This window comes from Oncorhynchus clarkii, chromosome 6 (genome assembly GCF_045791955.1).
Source record: "Oncorhynchus clarkii lewisi isolate Uvic-CL-2024 chromosome 6, UVic_Ocla_1.0, whole genome shotgun sequence".
Lineage (NCBI taxonomy): Eukaryota > Metazoa > Chordata > Actinopteri > Salmoniformes > Salmonidae > Oncorhynchus > Oncorhynchus clarkii.
In genome coordinates, this window is record NC_092152.1 from 57,062,925 (window position 1) to 57,084,201 (window position 21,277).

At 45.3% G+C, this 21,277-nt stretch overlaps 1 protein-coding gene across 1 annotated transcript in view; it reads left to right on the forward strand.

Annotated features, from left to right (window-relative positions):
- Positions 1-21,277, forward strand: part of LOC139412149 (coiled-coil domain-containing protein 102A) — a 65,834-nt gene that overhangs the window by 15,981 nt on the left and 28,576 nt on the right. Inside the window, exons 2-6 of the mRNA XM_071158961.1 lie at positions 12,863-13,604; positions 15,421-15,638; positions 17,907-18,015; positions 19,041-19,157; positions 19,907-20,116. Of these exons, the coding sequence (XP_071015062.1) occupies positions 12,954-13,604; positions 15,421-15,638; positions 17,907-18,015; positions 19,041-19,157; positions 19,907-20,116 (1,305 nt within the window). The 5' untranslated portion in view covers positions 12,863-12,953. The remainder of the gene's footprint in view (positions 1-12,862; positions 13,605-15,420; positions 15,639-17,906; positions 18,016-19,040; positions 19,158-19,906; positions 20,117-21,277) is intronic.

Genomic DNA, 21,277 nt, shown 5'->3' on the forward strand with positions numbered 1-21,277 from the left:
GGAAGACAGCCCTGGTCATAGGGAGGAGAGAAATACGTGTGTAAGCAAATGATTGAAAGGGAAGGGGGCGATTACGGTTAGGATATTGAGTTAAAGACAGCTCTGCTTCCCTTCGTGAATTATTTGTCAGACTTTGTCAGGCTTGCTGGACGGGTGACAACACTGCAAGATCAACGTAGCCTGAAGGCAGCTAGCTTCTCCCCCTCAGATCCTTGGTTATTGTTAGCAAAGGAGACAACATGAGGTAATCCCTGTAGGCGGTAGAGCAGAGCCCTGTAGCCAGGTGCTGTGGTGCTGTGTCATTAGCATGATCAGCTCCAGTGTTAATTAGCTGGCTGCTGCTGCTTAGTCATTCATGTATTCAGGCTAGCTGCAGGGTGGCACTGCACATCACCTCCTATTGCCCCCTAGTGTCAACCTGAAGTGAAACTTCCAAGACACAGCAGTTATCCTGCAGATTAAGATTCCCTCTCTGGGTTTACCTTTGGCTGACATGTAAATGGTATGAACAGCTTTGGTGCAATTCTCTTGATTCTTCTTTTGGGGCTCCCGAGTGGCGCAGCTGGTCTAAGGCACTGCATCTCAGTGCTAGAGGCGTCGCTACAGACCCTGGTTCGATCCTGGGCTGTATCACAACCGGGCGCGATTGGGAGTCCCATAGGGCGGTGCACAATTGACCCAGCGTCGTTAGGATTTGGCCGGGGTAGGCCGTCATTGTAAATAAGAATGTGTTCTTAGCTTACTTGCTTAGTTAAATAAATAAAACAAATATCCTCCAGGGTGACTGAGGCGCAACTGATTGGATTTTTAATGAATGGTGTATGACACGTCTTCTAACAAATTAAATATAAATCACATCAGATTAGACACATCAGAGGGAGACTGCAGGAAATTCCTGATGGCCATTAAATACTTAATTCTTAAACTCTCTCTACTGAGACTCATTATCGGCAAGGTCGGTACTTTCTGAGCAAACAATACAGTGCCTTCGGAAAGTATTCATACCCAGAATTACTTTCTACAGTGGAGTTGGTGTCCAGTGAAGGAAACACTATGTTGGGGTTCAGTTATTTACACAGGGAAGTTCTGCCGCACCTCCTAAACACCCACTTCCACATGGTTAGCACCATAAAAACAGAATTAGTCATATTTCTATGGTTAGCACCATGCACCTTGCCCTCTACTCACTGCCTACCTCCAGTCTGAGGGAAGGGGTTGGGGAGGGAATCCATTCAGCTCTCATATTGTTGTAATGAGTCGGAGCGGAAACCAAATAGTCTGTGGGCAGTGTCTCAAAAACTCACAGGCAGGGACAAAAGATGGGATTTTTTTCTGCCTAAACCCATCTTTGGGAGTGAGTACATGAACATAATGTATTTATGTGTCAATACATGTGTGAGAGAGTGAGTGTAAGCCAGAGGTGGTTTGGTCTCTGGTGTGTGTGTGTGTGTGTGTGTGTGTGTGTGTGTGTGTGTGTGTGTGTGTGTGTGTGTGTGTGTGTGTGTGTGTGTGTGTGTGTGTGTGTGTGTGTGTGTTAGAAATACGTCTCTGATACTTTTATGTCCCCTAGAGCCCCTGAAGGTCATGGTTCTTTATTTGATGGCTGATTCGTGTTGAAACATCCCCTCTCTGTGCCGTGTCCCTCTTGTGCTCTGACGCCAGCTAACAGGATTAAAACGGCCAGCTTCTTCAGTCAGCCTCACACCTCTGTCAGCTTCTATTCTATCAGTTTCCCCCGCAGTCACAAGCCCCCTCCACACACACACACACACAGTCTTGTATAACTAACCTTGTGGGGACACACAATTCAGTCCCATTCAAAATCTTATTTTCCCTAACCCCTAACTAACCCTAACCTTAACTGTAACCTCAATCTCAACACCTAACCTCAACCCTAAAACTAACCCTAACTCCTAACCCTAACCCTAATTCTAACGTTAACCCTAACCCCCCCTAGATATAGCAGTTGACCTTGTGGGGACTAATAAAATGTCACACTTTAGTGTTGACCTTTACGTCCTCAGTGAAAGCAAGCTTTAATTTGAGATGAACCCGGCAGACTCCCCTCTCTCTGCTGGTCAGCTATGCCCTGACCCTCTTATTGTCCCCTCTCATCCTGCTGGGTGGAAACCCTATTAAGAGCACAGTCACAGCCAGGGCAGGTTGTTCGGATCATTGGTATGTAGAAGATGGAGACTGCTATACCAGCTGTGTGATACTCCGATCCCAATTCCTGTCCCTCCCTCTCCATTATCCAGGCCCACAACAGGAAACAAGCCCTAAAATCCATGGATTGTTGTTTTACTGTCTAGAATTTTGTGATTTTCTTTGCTTGCCAATGCAGTTAGGCACTACAGACTGAGATATTTTAATGAGCTATGACACAGTGTGCAGTATTTGGACAAACTTCACTGAAAAAAACATTGATCAGATTAAATATGTTCGGCCATCTTGTTTAAGTCTCTAGTACTTACGTTTTGCAAAACGCTTCCCTCTGCTCTTGCTATCTGAAGTAGAGATCGACCGATTCATCTGAATGGCCGATTAATTAGGGCCGATTTCAAGTTTTCATAACAATCGGAAATCGGTATTTTTGGACGCCGATGTTGCCGATTTGTTTCTTTTTTTCTTTTTTTTCTTTACACCTTTATTTAACTAGGCAAGTCAGTTAAGAGCACATTCTTATTTTCAATGACGGCCTGGGAACAGTGGGTTAACTGCCTGTTCAGGGGCAGAACGACAGATGTTTACCTTGTCTGCTCAGGGATTCAATCTTGCAACCTTACGGTTAACTAGTCCAACGCTCTAACCACCTGCATCACGAGGAGCCTGCCTGTTACGCGAATGCAGTAAGAAGCCATGGTAAGTTGCTACTTAGCATTAAAATGATCTTATTAAAAACAATCAATCAATCATAATTAGTCGTTTTAAGTACACATGGTTGATGATATTACTAGTTTATCTAGCGTGTCCTGTGTTGCATATAATCGATGCAGTGGGCATTCGTGAAAAAGGACTGTCGTTGCTCCAATGTGTACCTAACCATTAACATCAATGCCTTTCTTAAAATCAATACACAGAAGTATATATTTTTAAACCTGCATATTTAGCTAAAAGAAATCCAGGTTAGCAGACAATATTAACCAGGTGAAATTGTGTCACTTCTCTTGCGTTCTTAGCACGCAGAGTCAGGGTATATGCAACAGTTTGGGCTGCCTGGCTTATTGTGAACTAATTTGCCAGAATTTTATGTAATTATGACATAACATTGAAAGTTGTGCAATGTAACAGGAATAGATAAAATATGGAACGGTTCCGTATTTCACTGAAATAATAAATGTTTTGTTTTTGAGTAGTTTCCAGATTTGACCATATTATTGACCTAAGGCTCGTATTTCTGTGTGTTAGTATGTTATAATTAAGTCTATGTTTGATAGAGCAGTCTGACTGAGCGATGGTAGGCACCAGCAGGCTCGTAAGCATTCATTCAAACAGCACTTTTGTGTGTTTTGCCAGCAGCTCTGCTGTTTATGAATTCAAGCCTATCATTTCCCGAGATGAGGCTGGTGTAACCAATGTGAAATGGCTAGTTAGTTAGTGGGGTGCGCGATAATAACGTTTCAAATGTCACTCGCTCTGAGACTTGGAGTAGTTGTTCCCCTTGCTCTGCATGTGTAACGCTGCTTCGAGGGTGGCTGTTGTCGATGTGTTCCTGGTTCGAGCCCAGGTAGGGGCGAGGAGAGGGATGGAAGCTATACTGTTACACTGGCAATACTAAGGTGCCTATAAGAACATCCAATAGTCAAAGGTTAATGAAATACAAATGGTATAGAGAGAAGTAGTCCTATAATTCCTATATTAACTACAACCTAAAACTTCTTAACTGGGAATATTGAAGACTCATGTTAAAAGGAACCACCAGCTTTCATATGTTCTCATGTTCTGAGCAAGGATCTTAAACTTTAGCTTTTCTTACATGGCACATATTGCACTTTTACTTTCTTCTCCGACACTTTGTTTTTGCATTATTTAAACCAAATTGAACATATTTCATTATTTATTTGAGGCTAAATTGATTTGATATTCATGTATTATATTAAGTTAAAATAAGTGTTCATTCAGTATTGTTGTAATTGTCATTATTATAAATACACTTTAAAAATCGGCCGACTAATCGGTATCGGCTCTTTTTGTCCTCCAATAATCGGTATCGGTATCGGCGTTGAAAAATCATAATCGGTCGACCTCTAGTCTGAAGATTTAATATCATGAGACCAAGATGACCAAATCTTGACCCATTTTCCTGATGGTGTTGGATTTAACGAAGTCACCATTTCTCCATTGAATAACATGAGCTATATTAGAATTAACCAGAAGTTCTGTCATCACCCCCTACATATATAGTCAGTGAGACTATTGTTCGGTACTTTTTAGGTCACTTGATGTAGTGAAGTGAACTGTTTCCTCTTATGCTGATTTACTGTAAGTGTTTGCCCCAGAGTCTTGTCCCACCTACAGTAGCACCAATAACACAACATCTCAAAGCACTTAGAGAAAGTGATAGCGTCACTGTCTGTGTTTGACCACCTCAGATCTGCTCCTGTGGCTTTCTTCACTTTTAAGTAAAGAGATGCAGAGACAAGCACTCAGGTTAATAGCTACATGTTTGTTTTCAGATCAAAACGAATGGCGCAGTGACAAAAGAAAATGCTTTCCACTTCACCAAGATGGAAGAAAGATAGAAACACTGTGGTTGTAGACCCTATGCTACACATCCTGTTTGACTTCCTTCTTACCTTTGACAGTTTCAGATGTAAAACCGCAAGGTGCTGGAGTGTAGCCAACTGGGATATGCGCTTTCAGACATTGCACAATACAGTCTGTAACAACTAAAGCGGTTGTGCTTTTTATATAAGGGGGGGTGGTCCGTGACAGCATGTTTCCCACGTGGGTAGAATTCTCTGCCTGCATCCTCTAAATGGCCCTGGCAGTTCTGACAATCTCGTCCTCAATTTACGTCACTGTCTCCCCTCTACTTCTGATGGCAGAACACCGTCACTGTCTCCCCTCTACTTCTGATGGCAGAACACCGTCACTGTCTCCCCTCTACTTCTGATGGCAGAACACCGTTTTCTGACGTCGACACCGGGCTGTGTGTAGTGACATCACTTTGTCCTTGTTATTCCCTAACCATTTTACCCCACATCGATACACGTCTAGATGGAATAGAATTTGCATATACAGTAAATGTCATGGTTGTCTTACAGTATACATTGAATCCAACTTTATTTCAAGGGCATTTAAAATTGCAACACACTTTATAGTAAAACACATCTATTCACATTTGTTTCTGTTGCTTTGAGTGGTGGTGCGTCTCTGTGTTTCATTTCTCAGTATCCTGCAGCTATCGGCTGGATTCCACACATCCCACATGAGCGTGGATCCTCCAGCTGGAACCAGTTCCCAAAGGAAGTTCCCCAGAGTAATCGGCTTGTTTATAGAGGCATTTCATTTTGGGATCGCTGACCCCTGATACTACTGTCTTGGAGCAGATTGTATTGAAATGCAAAAACTCAGCTCCAGCTTTTACTTTGTTCTTTTCTTTTCTGGTTTACAGTCTCTGTCCATCTCTTCTCTCCATCTGGAGTCTTTTTGAAACTAGCTCCCTCTTGCACCATTTTTTTCACTCCCCCGTTGTAGAGCCAACGTTGATTTGCCCCACTTTTTGTCTCTTGAAGTTCATTGACTAGACTTTTGTTTGTGTTTATTGTATCTGTCTGCAGTAGTCACTCAGTATTAGGATCACTTCCCGGTCCAATACCTTGATCCGCTCTTTGATGTTTCCCTACAAGACTCAGATCAGTGAAGGTGAACAAATACCCCCTGGAGCCATAAGAGGGAGACAACAGATAGTCCATTCAAACCAATGAGATAATGAATAGAACATCAGCTGACCTTCTAGGTCACGGATGGGTCCGATGATCAACTTAAACTTTTGATTGGCATGTTGACAAGTGTTAGTCTGTCAGTCGGCTTTGATATTGTTGAGATGGGTCTTTGAGCATTATGTAGCGAGACGCAACAGCCTAGCCAATTATCTCAGCACCCATACATATTCCAGAAAGAGACACAAACACTCTTCACCCCTGACCTCTGAAATGGGGTGACAGGAAGAGCCTGCTGTCTCTACAGATAGAGTAATGTATCTGTTGTTTTTTTCAACTGCTCTCCATTTGAATGTATGCATGTTTCCTTTGTGTAACCACATTTAAGTGCAATGTCTGTCGCCTCATTCTCAAACATAGATAAACCATGCTGTCACTGCCTCTGGGAATCGGAAATTCATGATCTGAGTTTCGGTTACTGCTCTTACAAGAAACCAGCTATAACTGTCTCATCTAGCCCCCTCTCTCTTTCTATAACGCTCTCTTTCTTTCTTAGGGCTCTCGAGTGGCGCAGTGCTCTAAAGCCCTACATCTCAGTGCTAGGGGCATCACTACAGACCCTGGTTCAATTCCAGGCTGTATCACAACTGGCTGTGATTGGGCGTTCCATAGGGTGGCACACAATTGGCCCAGCATCGTTAGGGTTTGGCTGTGTAGGCTGTCATTGTAAACAATAATTTATTTGTCTGTCTGTCATGTCTACCCTCACAATCAGCAAATCCAAATGTGTTCTTGATGTGGTTGACAATAGTCATGACCCTGCAAAAATGTCTCTACAGATATAATACTGTAGCTGTGGTGTTGTCACCTGCGCTCCATTTGCATGTTTGCTTTGTGAAACCACATTTAGGTGCAATGTCTTGTCTGTCTGTTTGAAAGAAATGTATTTTAGCATACTGTTCAACCTCCTTTTACACTCAAAGTAGACAGTTGCTAAGTAGAACATTCCTACGCAGGAGTTCTAAATCATTTTCTTTGCAATCCTGATACTGAGGAGCAACTTAGTGCTTGATTGATTCATTGAAGCCATACGGTACTGCCCCCTCCATGTAGGCCTAGGTCTAAACTAGAGGTCTACCGATTAATCGGAATGGCCGATTAATTAGGGCCGATTTCAAGTTTTCATAACAATCGGAAATGGCTATTTTTGGGCACCGATTTGCCGATTTTTAAAATTGTAATTATATTTTTTTTACAACATTTTTTATATACCTTTATTTAACTAGGCAAGTCAGTTAAGAACACATTCTTATTTTCAATGACGGCGTAGTAACGGTGGGTTAACTGCCTCGTTCAGGGGCAGAGCGACCTTGTCAGCTCGGGGGATCCAATCTTGCAACCTTACAGTTAACTAGTCCAACGCAATAACGACCTGCCTCTCTCTCGTTGCACTCCACAAGGAGACTGCCTGTTACGCAAGTGCAGTAAGCCAAGGTAAGTTGCTAGCTAGCATTAAACTTATCTTATAAAAAACAATCAATCATAATCACTAGTTAACTACACATGGTTGATGATATTACTAGATATTATCTACCGTGTCCTGCGTTGCATATAATCTGACTGAGCATACAAGTATCTGACTGAGCGGTGGTAGGCAGAAGCAGGCGTGTAAACATTCATTCAAACAGCACTTCCATGCGTTTTGCCAGCAGCTCTTCGTTGTGTGTCAAGCATTGCGCTGTTTATGACTTCAAGCCTATCAACTCCCGAGATGAGGCTGGTGTAACCGAAGTGAAATGGCTAGCTAGTTAGCGCGCGCTAATAGCGTTTCAAACATCACTCGCTCTGAGCCTTCTACTAGTTGTTCCCCTTGCTCTGCATGGGTAACGCTGCTTCAATGGTGGCTGTTGTCGTTGTGTTGCTGGTTCGAGCCCAGGGAGGAGCGAGGAGAGGGACGGAAGCTATACTGTTACACTGGTAATACTAAAGTGCCTATAAGAACATCCAATAGTCAAAGGTTAATGAAATACAAATGGTATAGAGGGAAATAGTCCTATAATTCCTATAATAACTTCAACCTAAAACTTCTTACCTGGGAATATTGAAGACTCATGTTAAAAGGAACCACCAACTTTCATATGTTCTCATATACAGTGCCTTGCGAAAGTATTCGGCCCCCTTGAACTTTGCGACCTTTTGCCACATTTCAGGCTTCAAACATAAAGATATAAAACTGTATTTTTTTGTGAAGAATCAACAACAAGTGGGACACAATCATGAAGTGGAACGACATTTATTGGATATTTCAAACTTTTTTAACAAATCAAAAACTGAAAAAATTGGCGTGCAAAATTATTCAGCTCCTTTACTTTCAGTGCAGCAAACTCTCTCCAGAAGTTCAGTGATGATCTCTGAATGATCCAATGTTGACCTAAATGACTAATGATGATAAATACAATCCACCTGTGTGTAATCAAGTCTGCGTATAAATGCACCTGCACTGTGATAGTCTCAGAGGTCCGTTAAAAGCGCAGAGAGCATCATGAAGAACAAGGAACACACCAGGCAGGTCCGAGATACTGTTGTGAAGAAGTTTAAAGCCGGATTTGGATACAAAAAGATTTCCCAAGCTTTAAACATCCCAAGGAGCACTGTGCAAGCGATAATATTGAAATGGAAGGAGTATCAGACCACTGCAAATCTACCAAGTCCTGGCCGTCCCTCTAAACTTTCAGCTCATACAAGGAGAAGACTGATCAGAGATGCAGCCAAGAGGCCCATGATCACTCTGGATGAACTGCAGAGATCTACAGCTGAGGTGGGAGACTCTGTCCATAGGACAACAATCAGTCATATATTGCACAAATCTGGCCTTTATGGAAGAGTGGCAAGAAGAAAGCCATTTCTTAAAGATATCCATAAAAAGTGTTGTTTAAAATTTGCCACAAGCCACCTGGGAGACACACCAAACATGTGGAAGAAGGTGCTCTGGTCAGATGAAACCAAAATTGAACTTTTTGGCAACAATGCAAAACGTTATGTTTGGCGTAAAAGCAACACAGCTGAACACACCATCCCCACTGTCAAACATGGTGGTGGCAGCATCATGGTTTGGGCCTGCTTTTCTTCAGCAGGGACAGGGAAGATGGTTACAATTGATGGGAAGATGGATGGAGCCAAATACAGGACCATTCTGGAAGAAAACCTGATGGAGTCTGCAAAAGACCTGAGACTGGGACAGAGATTTGTCTTCCAACAAGACAATGATCCAAAACATAAAGCAAAATCTACAATGGAATGGTTCAAAAATAAACATATCCAGGTGTTAGAATGGCCAAGTCAAAGTCCAGACCTGAATCCAATCGAGAATCTGTGGAAAGAACTGAAAACTGCTGTTCACAAATGCTCTCCATCCAACCTCACTGAGCTCGAGCTGTTTTGCAAGGAGGAATGGGAAAAAACTTCAGTCTCTCGATGTGCAAAACTGATAGAGACATACCCCAAGCGACTTACAGCTGTAATCGCAGCAAAAGGTGGCGCTACAAAGTATTAACTTAAGGGGGCTGAATACACGCCCAATTTTTCAGTTTTTGATTTGTTAAGAAAGTTTGAAATATCCAATAAATGTCATTCCACTTCATGATTGTGTCCCACTTGTTGTTGATTCTTCACAAAAAATACAGTTTTATATCTTTATGTTTGAAGCCTGAAATGTGGCAAAAGGTCGATAAGTTCAAGGGGGCCGAATACTTTCGCAAGGCACTGTATATCCACTCAGAGTCAGAGACAGAGATGTTTTTTTCGACAAGATCTTTGAGAGAAAGCATGGTGTACGAGCTTGTGTTACTCACAGGAACTGGTGAGTTTGCTGCTCAGTGTTTGGGACTAATGTGTTGGCCTATAACTGCAGAATCATTGCTATGTTTATTCCGCTATTTGCATCTTTGTACGTTTGGCGTGCCACACACTAGTAGCCTACGGTGGGTGTATTTTTATATTTAGTCTCTCTCATCAGCATATAAACAGCTTCCCTTAAGCCAGAGCAAATAATTATGGCTCAGCCATGCAATTGATCCGTTAAATGAGTCTCCCTCACACACACGCTGTGTTATAGGTCTGGTGTGATTAAGTTGCAGTGAACATGTCAGATACAGGCCCTCTGAGGGTGATCAGCCGAGGGATTCTGTACTGGACTCCAAGCACATCTCGTGTTTTACACCCCAGAGAGTTTGTTTGGGGCGTTGATTTGAGAATTCATATCCTTTTACACCAAAGTCCTCCCAGACTCTTCAGTCGCCTCATTCTCAAACATATATAAACCATGCTGTCGGTGCCTCTGGGAATCGGAAATTAATTATCTGAGATTCGGTTTCTGCCCTCACAAGAAACCAGCTCAACCGGTCTCATCCAGCCCCCTCTCTCTTTCTCTCTCTCTCTCTCTCACAGCGCTAGAGGCATCACTACAGACCCTGGTTCGATTCCAGGCTTTATCACAACTGGCTGTGATGGGGAGTCCCATAGGGTGGCGCACAATTGGCCAGCATCATTAGGGTTTGGCCGTTCTAAATAAGAATTTGTTCTTAAATGACCTGCCTAGTTAAATAAAAATTCAAATAAGTTCACTGTCCTCTTCTTTTTCTGTCTGTCACATCTACCCTCACTGTCAGCAAATGCAAATGTATTCTTGATGTGGTTGACAACGGTTTCCTGTAATTCTAAACATTTTTGCCATGTCATGCCATTCAAATGCTATCTGGGGGGCCCCCTATCTTCCGGGGACTGTTGGGTTGTGTGGTATGCTAGTGATGACCTATCTGTAGAGTATTTGTCTTTCTGCATACTTTCCTGGTAACCGGTTCATCGGTGTCTTTGGACTGCAAGTTGCCACGGTGTTAAGCCGAAGTCTGAATCTGGACATGCTTGAAGTCAATGGGTTTACTGGGTTGCCATGGTGCTAGTTGAAGCTTTTTTTTTCTCATCATTGGCTGTTTACAAATGACCGTTGCAATTTTCTTCAAGATGTACTGGCTCTAGGTAATCTCCGACATGTGACCATTCATCTGTAACTTCCTGTTACTGGCACCAGAACAGTATGAAGAGGATGGCCTATTGTATCTCGCCTACTCAGACTGTTCCCAGAACATATTTCTGAACTCCACAGGGACATTGGACTTTATGTTACTTTTTCATCGACCAGACTGTTTTGCTGTGGCAATTGATGATCATAGGATAGGAGTAGACTAGAGCGTTGAATTCATTTCATCAGCTGGTGATTGTCAAACAAACAACTGTCGGTCTCACTGTAATTTACCGTTAATTAACATGAACACATTTAGCATCTCCTGGCTTCCACACAAAAGTCGAATACATCCATGTAATGTAGCCTACAACTTCACAAAAAGTCCATTGTTTATTTTAGACAGGTCTAAAGAAGCATGAAATGAAGGAAATGTAGTATATTTCAGAAGAACAGAATAGCACACTGAGTCTTTATGTTAGGTCCTGATGTGGCTGTGCCTAATGGCTGTGGGCTACGCCAGTTCATTTAGCAGACAAGATTTGCTTATAATTCCTTGGCGTTATTTTATATGATTTGATAGTATTCAAAATACTATTTTGCGAAGGCTGTACACACTTCAATAGTTCCTCGAATTTCACGACAGCAATCCCCTTTGTGGCCGTAATGCACCCTAAAAATGCCTTTTGCTGTCCGCGGGGCTGCATTGTGCCCTTCTCCGTGTGTGCTGCACAATCCGAAGCGTCTCTCCCTCACACTGCTCTCTGTCACATGATCGGGTCTTTCTCACAGGCTACATACACATCGGGGACGCAACTGCGCGCGTCCCAATCCAATTCCGAGGTGCATATTGAAGATGTTTTTTTTCGTCAGCCAACAAGATGAGTAGGCCTAACGAACAGCAAAGCACTAGCCTATGTCAATCTACTATCCCCCACAGTACAAAAGTCGACCAATTCTATTCTGTGCAATAAATAAATATTCCAAACATAGTCTGGGACAGTTGTGGGATGCAATAGATCCCAAATGCATACAAACCTTTTTATGAAATGTGGCTGACTCAACAGATCAGAACGTTTAGCTTCAAATGTTGATAAACTAGGCTATTTCTTCACATTATAAGCGCAGCAATGCTCACATGGTAGTAGGCGAATGTTCCATTAGCGGACAAAAGACCATAATCAATTATGCAATGTAATGCTTTTTAATATAAAGGTGCATTATGGTGAAAATTATCTTCCCCAAACTTGAAACTCACACGCTGCTTATATATGCCAGTTAGGCTCTACACCCCTTGTAAAGCGGATTCATGTGTTTCATTTTAAGAAGTTATTTTTCCACTTTAGTTGTGATAAAAAGCTTATTAAAACATATAGGCCTATGGGCTAGGCTGCATGAGGTGTGCGACTACGATTCGAACAAGTAAAAAAAAAGCCATTGTTTCTTATGCTGGGCGTCTTACGCTGGAAAAAAATACTTGTCATCTCTGCACTTAAATAGCGAATGGAGAACGCTTTTCCCCATGGTTTATTTTCATGCCAGCCAGGTTGGCTATACGCTAGTAGGCCTAGCCTATAGAAAGCTGATCCTCCTTTTTTTAGTAGAGACCATCACTCTGTTTTCTCCCGCATTTTGCATAGCCTATAGAAATGTTGCGCAACATGAGCTCATGGGCTCTCATGAGGTGTTTGATTAGATGTTCGATTCGATTTGCATTGATGTCAGAGTGATTAGAGGGACAATAGAGTGCTGAGTACCAGGCAGTTAGCAAGTTTGGCAGGCTACTAATGACCAGCAGCAGCATCAGAGCTTGGAGAAGCCTAATTATAGTGACTAAACAGTCATGTGGAATTTGACTGCCTTCATGACTCGTGACCGTCGGTGTGGCGGTAATAGTCACCGCAACAGCCCTAGTACTGTCCAACTAACCAGTGTCTCTGTTTTGTGTTTGAATCTGCAGGTAGCCAACTGAGTAAAGATGACCATGCACTCCTGAGTGCACAGCATCGCTCGTGTTTCCTGCTTTTTCCTGGATCATCATCGGCTCAGTGATGAACCACACCCCTAGCCCCCACATGGCCGAGGCCGCTAAGTCCGGGGCGGGCCTGCTCTGTGGCCTGGGCCTGGGGCCGGACAGGGTCCGCTCTCCTGATAGCCTGACCCACACGCCCAGCCCCACGGGGGGCACCCCCAGCTCCAGCCCTCCTCTGCTGCTCTCCCCTGGCCTGGGCGAGTCTGGGGACTGGGAGAGCCGTGAGGAGCTGCGTCTGAGGGAGCTGGAGGAGGCCAGGGCGCGAGCTGCCCAAATGGAGAAGACCATGCGCTGGTGGTCGGACTGCACAGCCAACTGGAGGGAGAAGTGGAGCAAGGTGCGCTCCGAGAGGAACCGGGCACGGGACGAGGTGCGGCAGCTCCGACAGAGGCTGGACGCCCTGACCAAGGAGCTGACAGGCGCAAGGCGGGAGCGGCAGGAACTGGCCTCCGAGAACGAGACACTCAGACAGGAAGCACTGCGTCTCCGTGCTGACCAGGCCTCACCCTCCCACGCCCCCTCAGCACCACCTTCCTCCTCCTCCACCCCATCCTCCTCTTCCTCACAGCCCCTTGTGGACAGTAAGCAGGACAGGGTGGGCGAGGGGCACGGGTCACCAGAACAGGAACCAGTGAGAGATGTGGGCACAGATAAACCTGACAGACAGAAGGTGAGAGAATGGTCACACACTCTAGACCCAAACAATGTCAGTAAGAGACACACTCCAGTACTCCATAACCCAGAACAGTCAGAGAATAGGTTGCACAGGGGAAGGTTGGTCTGAGGTCTTGGTAGAAGATAGAGCATCAGTCACTTATTTAGGCCAGTGTTTCATCTTGTTAATGAAGAGCCAGCCAGCAGATACGTCTCAGAGCTTAACCTCCAGCATTGTGCTTCAGTGGGAGCTCTGCTGAAGTGTAGCTGTTGTTCTTAAAATAGAATCCCCCCCCCCCCCCTGCACAACCCTATCTTCTACCCAGGGGGCACAGATTGGGTACTGCAGCCTTGGAACCCAATTCCCTCTCTATGAGCCTCATATTTTCAGACATTTTGAAGGGAAGGGATAATTCCCTGTTAGACACAGGGAATGAAACAAGCTTCCTGTCACAGAAAAGCCTGTCATCTTGCATGATTGGAAGGCATTGTAGCTGTTGGTGTCCTCAGATGTACCGTTGTCAATTAGACACACAGTCAAAATAGAAGGAAAAAAAACCTCCCTGAGCTGTGGCTCATCAGGTGTATTCAACTCTTTTAAAACTCGTCATTGAGAGCTGGACAAGATGAGGTTTCTGTTTTTAGGGAAAACGTGAATCGTGGCAATGGGTGTTCAGCTGTATGCATCTCAAGCAGCAGTGAATACAGATCAGTGTCATTAGCAATCTGACTTGACCTTCAGCCAACTCACACATGGGGGGGGGGGGGGGGGGGGGCTTGCTGTTTCCATGGAAACACTCGACAGACACACTTTCACACCCCAGAGCAGGAGGTTCACTTCAGGCATGAAAGGCAACGGCGATAACCGTGCTCATTTTCCCAGTCTGGAGCCAGCAACCTGGAGGAGAATGTCCAGTCAGATTCTTCCTCAGTGGCTCACCATGGGCCAACATACACACTGAGTTCTCCCTAGGCAAGCAGCTGGCCATTTGTAATAACTCACCGTTGGATAAACAGCAGCATGAAGCTGAGCTGGGCATTGTGGGGATGCTCACATACAATCCCATTTCCTGCCCCTTCATTGTTCTCTCCCTCAGTCTTACACAGACACGCTGATTGCTTCCACATGTGGCGGGCTGAGCGAGAGGAGCGGGCGCTACCCGCTCACCTCCACCTCATACATTAACCTCTAGGTCCCCCTGCTGGCCACCACTGGTAACAGCCTGTGTTTTTCCCTCCCGTCTGATGGTTGTGCTCTTGTGCTCAGCTCTCCCAGTAACAGGAAGTTGGCAGAGGGTCCGGAGCCCTGTGTGGCTCCCAGAGACATGAAGAGACAGAAAGAAAAAGGCAGTGTTTGATTACTCAGTGAAACGGCCCGGGAATTACATTTTTACAGACAGGAAATTGGGATAGGGGATAATATGATAGCTGCTGTACCGGTGCTGTTGAGCTAGGAAAAAAACCTGGCTCCCTGGTGGGGTTTAATTAAGAAAAGTAAATATTTGAGTCTAGGAGTCCGCTTCGCTCTCCAGCCTTCTCGCTTGGAGTGGAGCTGTGATGGCTGACGTCGGGGTTTCAGAGTGGGGTGACTCCCCTGCATGGTTCATCTCATCAAATCAAATGTTATCTGTCACATGCTTCGTAAACAACAGGTGTCGACTAACAGTGAATGAAGTTGCATAGATCCCTCTTCCTCTTTCCTCTCTCCTTTCTGGTCATTCTCCCGGATTCTCCCGTTTACTTACGCCCTCGGTCCCTCCCTCCCTCCCTCACTCCCTTCCACTGTCTCTTTCACCTGTCATTCTGTTCTTTCTATCGCTCCCTTCCCCTAGGAGCTGGAGCTGTTGGAGTCCATGCTGAGGTCCAAGGCGGAAGGTCCAGACTCGTGGGACGCCCGTAGTGCCAGCAGCCTGCGTTCTGCCCTGAGTCGTCAGGACCGCAGCCGGCTGCTCTGGGATGACATCGCTGCCATGGAGGAGGACCCCGGCAAGATCAACGCCCTCCAGCTCCGCCTCGACGAATCACAGAAGGTCCTGCTCAAGGAACGCGAGTAAGGAGAGGGGATCAAGGGAGTAGGAAGGAAGACCATGTTTAGAGAGGTTGAGGAATGTTCAAGTATGTGAAGGTGCTTTCCTCAGACATACAGTGGGGCAAACAAATATTTAGTCAGCCACCAATTGTGCAAGTTCTCCCACTTAAAAAGATGAGAGAAGCCTGTAATTTTCATCATAGGTACACTTCAACTATGACAGACAAAATGAGAAAAGAAATCCAGAAAATCACATTGTAGGATTTTTAATGAATTTATTTGCAAATTATGGTGGAAAATAAGTATTTGGTCACCTACAAACAAATGTCTGGCTCTCACAGACCTGTAACTTCTTCTTTAAGAGGCTCCTCTGTCCTCCACTCGTTACCTGTATTAATGGCACCTGTTTGAACTTGTTATCAGTATAAAAGACACCTGTCCACAACCTCAAACAGTCACACTCCAAACTCCACTATGGCCAAGACCAAAGAGCTGTCAAAGGACACCAGAAACAAAATTGTAGTCTGCAATAGGTAAGCAGCTTGGTTTGAAGAAATCAACTGTGGGAGAAATTATTAGGAAATGGAAGACATACAAGACCACTGATAATATCCCTCGATCTGGGGCTCCACGCAAGATCTCACCCTGTGTGGTCAAAATGATCACAAGAACGGTGTCCAGGCCTGTCTGAAGTTTGCTAGAGAGCATTTGGATGATCCAGAAGAAGATTGGGAGAATGTCATATGGTCAGATGAAACCAAAATATAAGTTTTTGGTAAAAACTCAACTCGTCGTGATTGGAGGACAAAGAATGCTGAGTTGCATCCAAAGAAAACCATACCTACTGTGAAGCATGGGGGTGGAAACATCATGCTTTGGGGCTGTTTTTCTGCAAAGGGACCAGGACGACTGATCCGTGTAAAGGAAAGAATGAATGGGGCCATGTATCGTGAGATTTTGAGTGAAAACCTCCTTCCATCAGAAAGGGCATTGAAGATGAAACGTGGCTGGGTCTTTCAGCATGACAATGATCCCAAACACACTGCCCGGGCAACGAAGGAGTGGCTTCGTAAGAAGCATTTCAAGGTCCTGGAGTGGCCTAGCCAGTCTCCAGATCTCAACCCCATAGAAAATCTTTGGAGGGAGTTGAAAGTCTGTGTTGCCCAGCAACAGCCCCAAAACACCACTGCTCTAGAGGAGATCTGCATGGAGGAATGGGCCAAAATACCAGCAACAGTATGTGAAAACCTTGTGAAGACTTACAGAAAACGTTTGACCTCTGTCATTGCCAACAAAGGGTATATAACAAAGTATTGAGAAACTTTTGTTATTGACCAAATACTTATTTTCCACCATAATTTGCAAATAAATTCATTAAAAATCTTACAATGTGATTTTCTGTTTTTTTTTGTTGTCATTTTGTCTGTCATAGTTGAAGTGTACCTATGATGAAAATTACAGGCCTCTCTCATCTTTTTAAGTGGGAGAACTTGCACAATTGGTGGCTGACTAAATACTTTTTTGCCCCACTGTATTATAGCTCGTATGGAATTTGGAGCCATGCGAGACACCTTTCACAATGCATCCGTCCATCATATTTCATTATCAAATTTGCGTTAATGTTGAGTGTATGGAAAGTGTAGACTCATAACTGCTCTGTCTCTTCTCTGTTCCACCCTGGCTGAGATGCCAGTCTCATCATTTACAAGCAGAGCCTCCTGTTTTTTTGGCCTGAGCTCAGCTCTGTCACCGCTGCAGCTTCCCGCTCTCGCCAACACTACCATCAGCCCCATTATCTTTTCCATTAGAATCATAACTGTTTTCTGAGCTCTCTGGAGGCTGCTGATTTCCCCGCTGGTGATTGGTCTGCATCTTCAGGTCCACCAATCTGGCAGACCCCGTCTGTCTCTAAGACTGGTTTCTGTAGGGCTATTCTGCAACATTCTGGACCATTCATTCTGTCAGTGCCATAGGCACCCTGCTGACCTCAGGAGAAGACATTTATATTCGCCCAGAATGTTGAATGTCACTTTTAGCCAACCACGACATCTATCCAACTCGGTGTGGATGGCATCATGGTTACATAGGATTTTGGGGACACCGATTCTGTCAAGTCTCTTCCTTCAAAAAACATATTGAATAGGCACAGCTATTTTCCTGTATTAAATATTCAGAGCTAATAGTGTGTATGTTTTCGATGGTTCTCTGAAGGTTTGGGATCTATCTCTGTTGAATAGTCATCACCTATGTTGCTAGAGCAGTATTTAACCAACTCTCTTCTCTCCCCAGGGATAAGCATGCACTCAGTAAGAGCATAGAAAAGCTGGAAACAGAGCTGAACCAATGGAAACTCAAATACGAGGAGCAGAACAAGACCAAGCAGGAGGCCATGAAACAGGTGAGATTGAGGGTCACTTTCACCTTCCGATCCCCCCAACACCCGTCCAGGGGACGTATACATCAAACGGGGTAAAGGCATCAAACGTCAGCCCTTTGATCCTGGTGGCCTTAGAAGTGTTGACATCATATTGGCCATATACCCCCCCCGTACCTACGTCAATACAGCCTGGCAGACTGGCACACATCCACCTCACACAGACACACCTGCTGAGACAGCAGCTTCAAAGAGCCAGAGCCGCCGGCTCAGGGTGTGTTTACAGGAGACTGCCACTAGGAGGCACTCTGTGCTCAGAGCAGACAAGCTCTGTGTGTGTGTGTGTGTGTGTGTGTGTGTGTGTGTGTGTGTGTGTGTGTGTGTGTGTGTGTGTGTGTGTGTGTGTGTGTGTGTGTGTGTGTGTTAGTGTCTGTCGATGTTATTGGAAAACCATGAATGGACTGGCAGGGTAGTCAGTGAAGGCTGAAGAATCTCTTCGGATATCATCAATCAAGGGAGGAGAGGAGAGGAGAAGAGGGGGTAGAGGAGATGAGGAGGGGAGAGGAGAGGAGGGAGGAGAGGAGAGATAAGAGGGATGAGAACAGTGAGAGCGGGAATGAATATTTGATGAGAAGGAGAGCGCAGAGAAGGAGAGGTGAAGGTTGAGCTGTGGCAGGTGCGCATTATGTGCCTGGCCCATGGTGGGATCTCCGAGGTTAAAGGGAGAAACCACTGTAGTCTGCACAGCTGAGTGAGAACGTCATGTTGTATGGGAGCGTATCAACCTTGAAGGCGTCTCAGTTTATAGGAGGAGAGTGAACTAACACTAAGACCATGGATGCCAATATTTTTACCAAGGAGCTTAACACCTATAGATGTTCCTGCTGTCTGGCTGTATCCATCTCCCTCTCTCTCTTCTCTCTCTCTCTCTCTCTCTGTCTCTCTCTCTCTCTCTCTCTCTCCCCTCTCTCTCTCCCCTCTCTCTCCTCTCTCTCTCACTCTCTCTCGCTCTCTCCCTCTCTCTCTCCCTCTCTCTCTCTCTCTCTCAGCTCAACATGTTGAAGGAGGTACACCAGGATGAGTTGGGTCGTATGTCTGAGGACCTGGAGGATGAGCTAGGAGCACGCACTAGTATGGACAAGAAACTGGCCGAGCTACGAGCAGAGGTGAGGCTTAAGCACACAGCCAGTTGGCTTTTAAGCATCTATAATGGGTTGCAATGGATCTCAAATCCATTTACACTTAATGGGGGTAATTCAGCCCATTCAACATCAATTGAACTCAAGTTGACACTTGTCTCTAACTGTGACCCACTAGTTGACATGGTGGAAGTGGGAGCTGGCTGGGTGGTCAGTGTGTCCCTCACGTAGTAAGTTGTCATTTTTGGAGAGTATATTTCACGTGGCTTATGGTGGAGTGGAACGAGTCCTCTCCTTTGAAGTGTTCTTTTAGAGCGCCTTCCTCCCATCGCCTGTCCCCCCTCAGAGGAGCGGCCCCCGGGGGCCCGACACCAGTCCACTCTCAGCCCCACGTGCCTCACGCCTCTCCTCTCTTTTCTCCCCCTCTCCTGTATTCTTCCTCATTGCCCCAGCAGCAACTTCCTCCCGGCTCAACGCCGCTCAAATATCAGCCGTGAGAATACACCCTGAGCATGTTTAATGGCTCTGCTCTGGTGGCTGGCAGGCTCGGGCTGAAGGAAAGGAGAGTATGATAAAAATGCTAATGGAGAGCCCCTTCACTTGTCGAGCGTTTACAAAGGGCTTTACTGTCACGACCTGGACACTGGTGCTCTGACTGACTGACTGACTGTATATTCCCCTCTGGTACAGCGATTGGTTGATTCAACGTTCCCTCTGACCTCGTCCTCTCCCTCTGATTTGACATGGTTTTCCCTCCTCCTCCCACTCCTCCTCAGATGGAGCGGCTGCAGGTGGAGAACGCTGCCGAGTGGGGCCGGCGGGAGCGCCTGGAGACCGAGAAGCTGGCGCTTGAGAGGGACAACAAGAAGCTGCGGGCTCAGACGGAGGACCTGGAGGAACAGCTGGCCCGTAAACGGCGGCAGGCGGCCAGTGCCCTGGACACTGACCTCAAGACCATCCAGACTGAGCTGTTTGAGAGGAACAAGGTGAGCGCAGAGAGCAGGAACCCCCCCCCCTCCGTGCACCTCTGACTCCCCCCTCCGTGCACCTCTGACTCCCCCCTTGTGTGCACCTCTGACTCCCCCCTTCTGTGCACCTCTGACTCCTCCCTTCTGTGCACCTCTGACTAAGGCACATATGGGAGGTTCACTAGTGTGGTCTACCCAGGAGTGGTTTCATACACCCGCCGGCTTTTACCCAAGTACCTACAATTTCATGTAGCTGACTAAACTCCACTTCAATGGTGAATGGAGTTTCTGATGAACTCCACCAAGGGAGTGCCGCAAGAGACCAGGCTTTGTGGAATTCAGCTACATCGATTCGCCCAATGTCAATAATTCCAAAAATGTAAATGATGAAACGCTAACTTTGTACCTATGTTTGCCCTCTAGTTGTGTGCTTTTTCTTTGTTTGCTGAAATCCATACTTTCAATAAAGGTGAATCAAATACAACCACAGGCTGTTTCCTTGTTGAGATTCAATTGGCACATGTGCAATTGCACTGAGTTGGCATCTTACAGCAACAGCAATGAGCAAACAGTCGGTGGTTGTATTTGATTAACGTTTCTTGAAAACGAAACGACGAAACAGCACCCCGAAGAAAAGTGAAGCTTAAAAGGTGTGTTTTAAAATCTCTTTAAAATATGTCCACAGTGTTGTCCCCCCTCAGGGTCTCTGGCAGGCTATTCCAGAAGCTGGGGGCATAATAGCTAAATGCTGCCTCTAGGTCCTAGGCTCATGAAATAATATCATATAGATTTCTTATTTAACTAGGCAAGTCAGTTAAGAACAAATTCTTATTTTCAATGACAGCCTAGGTGGGTTAACTAACTTGTTCAGGGGCAGAACAACCTTGTTGGCACAGGGATTCGATCTCGCAACCTCTCGGTTACTAGTCCAACGCGCTAACCACTAGGCTACCCTGCCACCCCCGATATTTGACACCAGGTATCAATTTGTAAATAAATAAAAAATATATAAAAACGTGCCAGAAAAGCCTCAATTCGTCAGGGCATGAACTACAATGTGTCAAAAGGCATTCCGTAGTGGTGCTGGCCCATGTTGACTCCAATACGTCCCACAGTTGTGTCAAGTTGCCTGGATGTCCTTTGGGTGGTGGACCATTCTTGATACACACAGGAAACCGA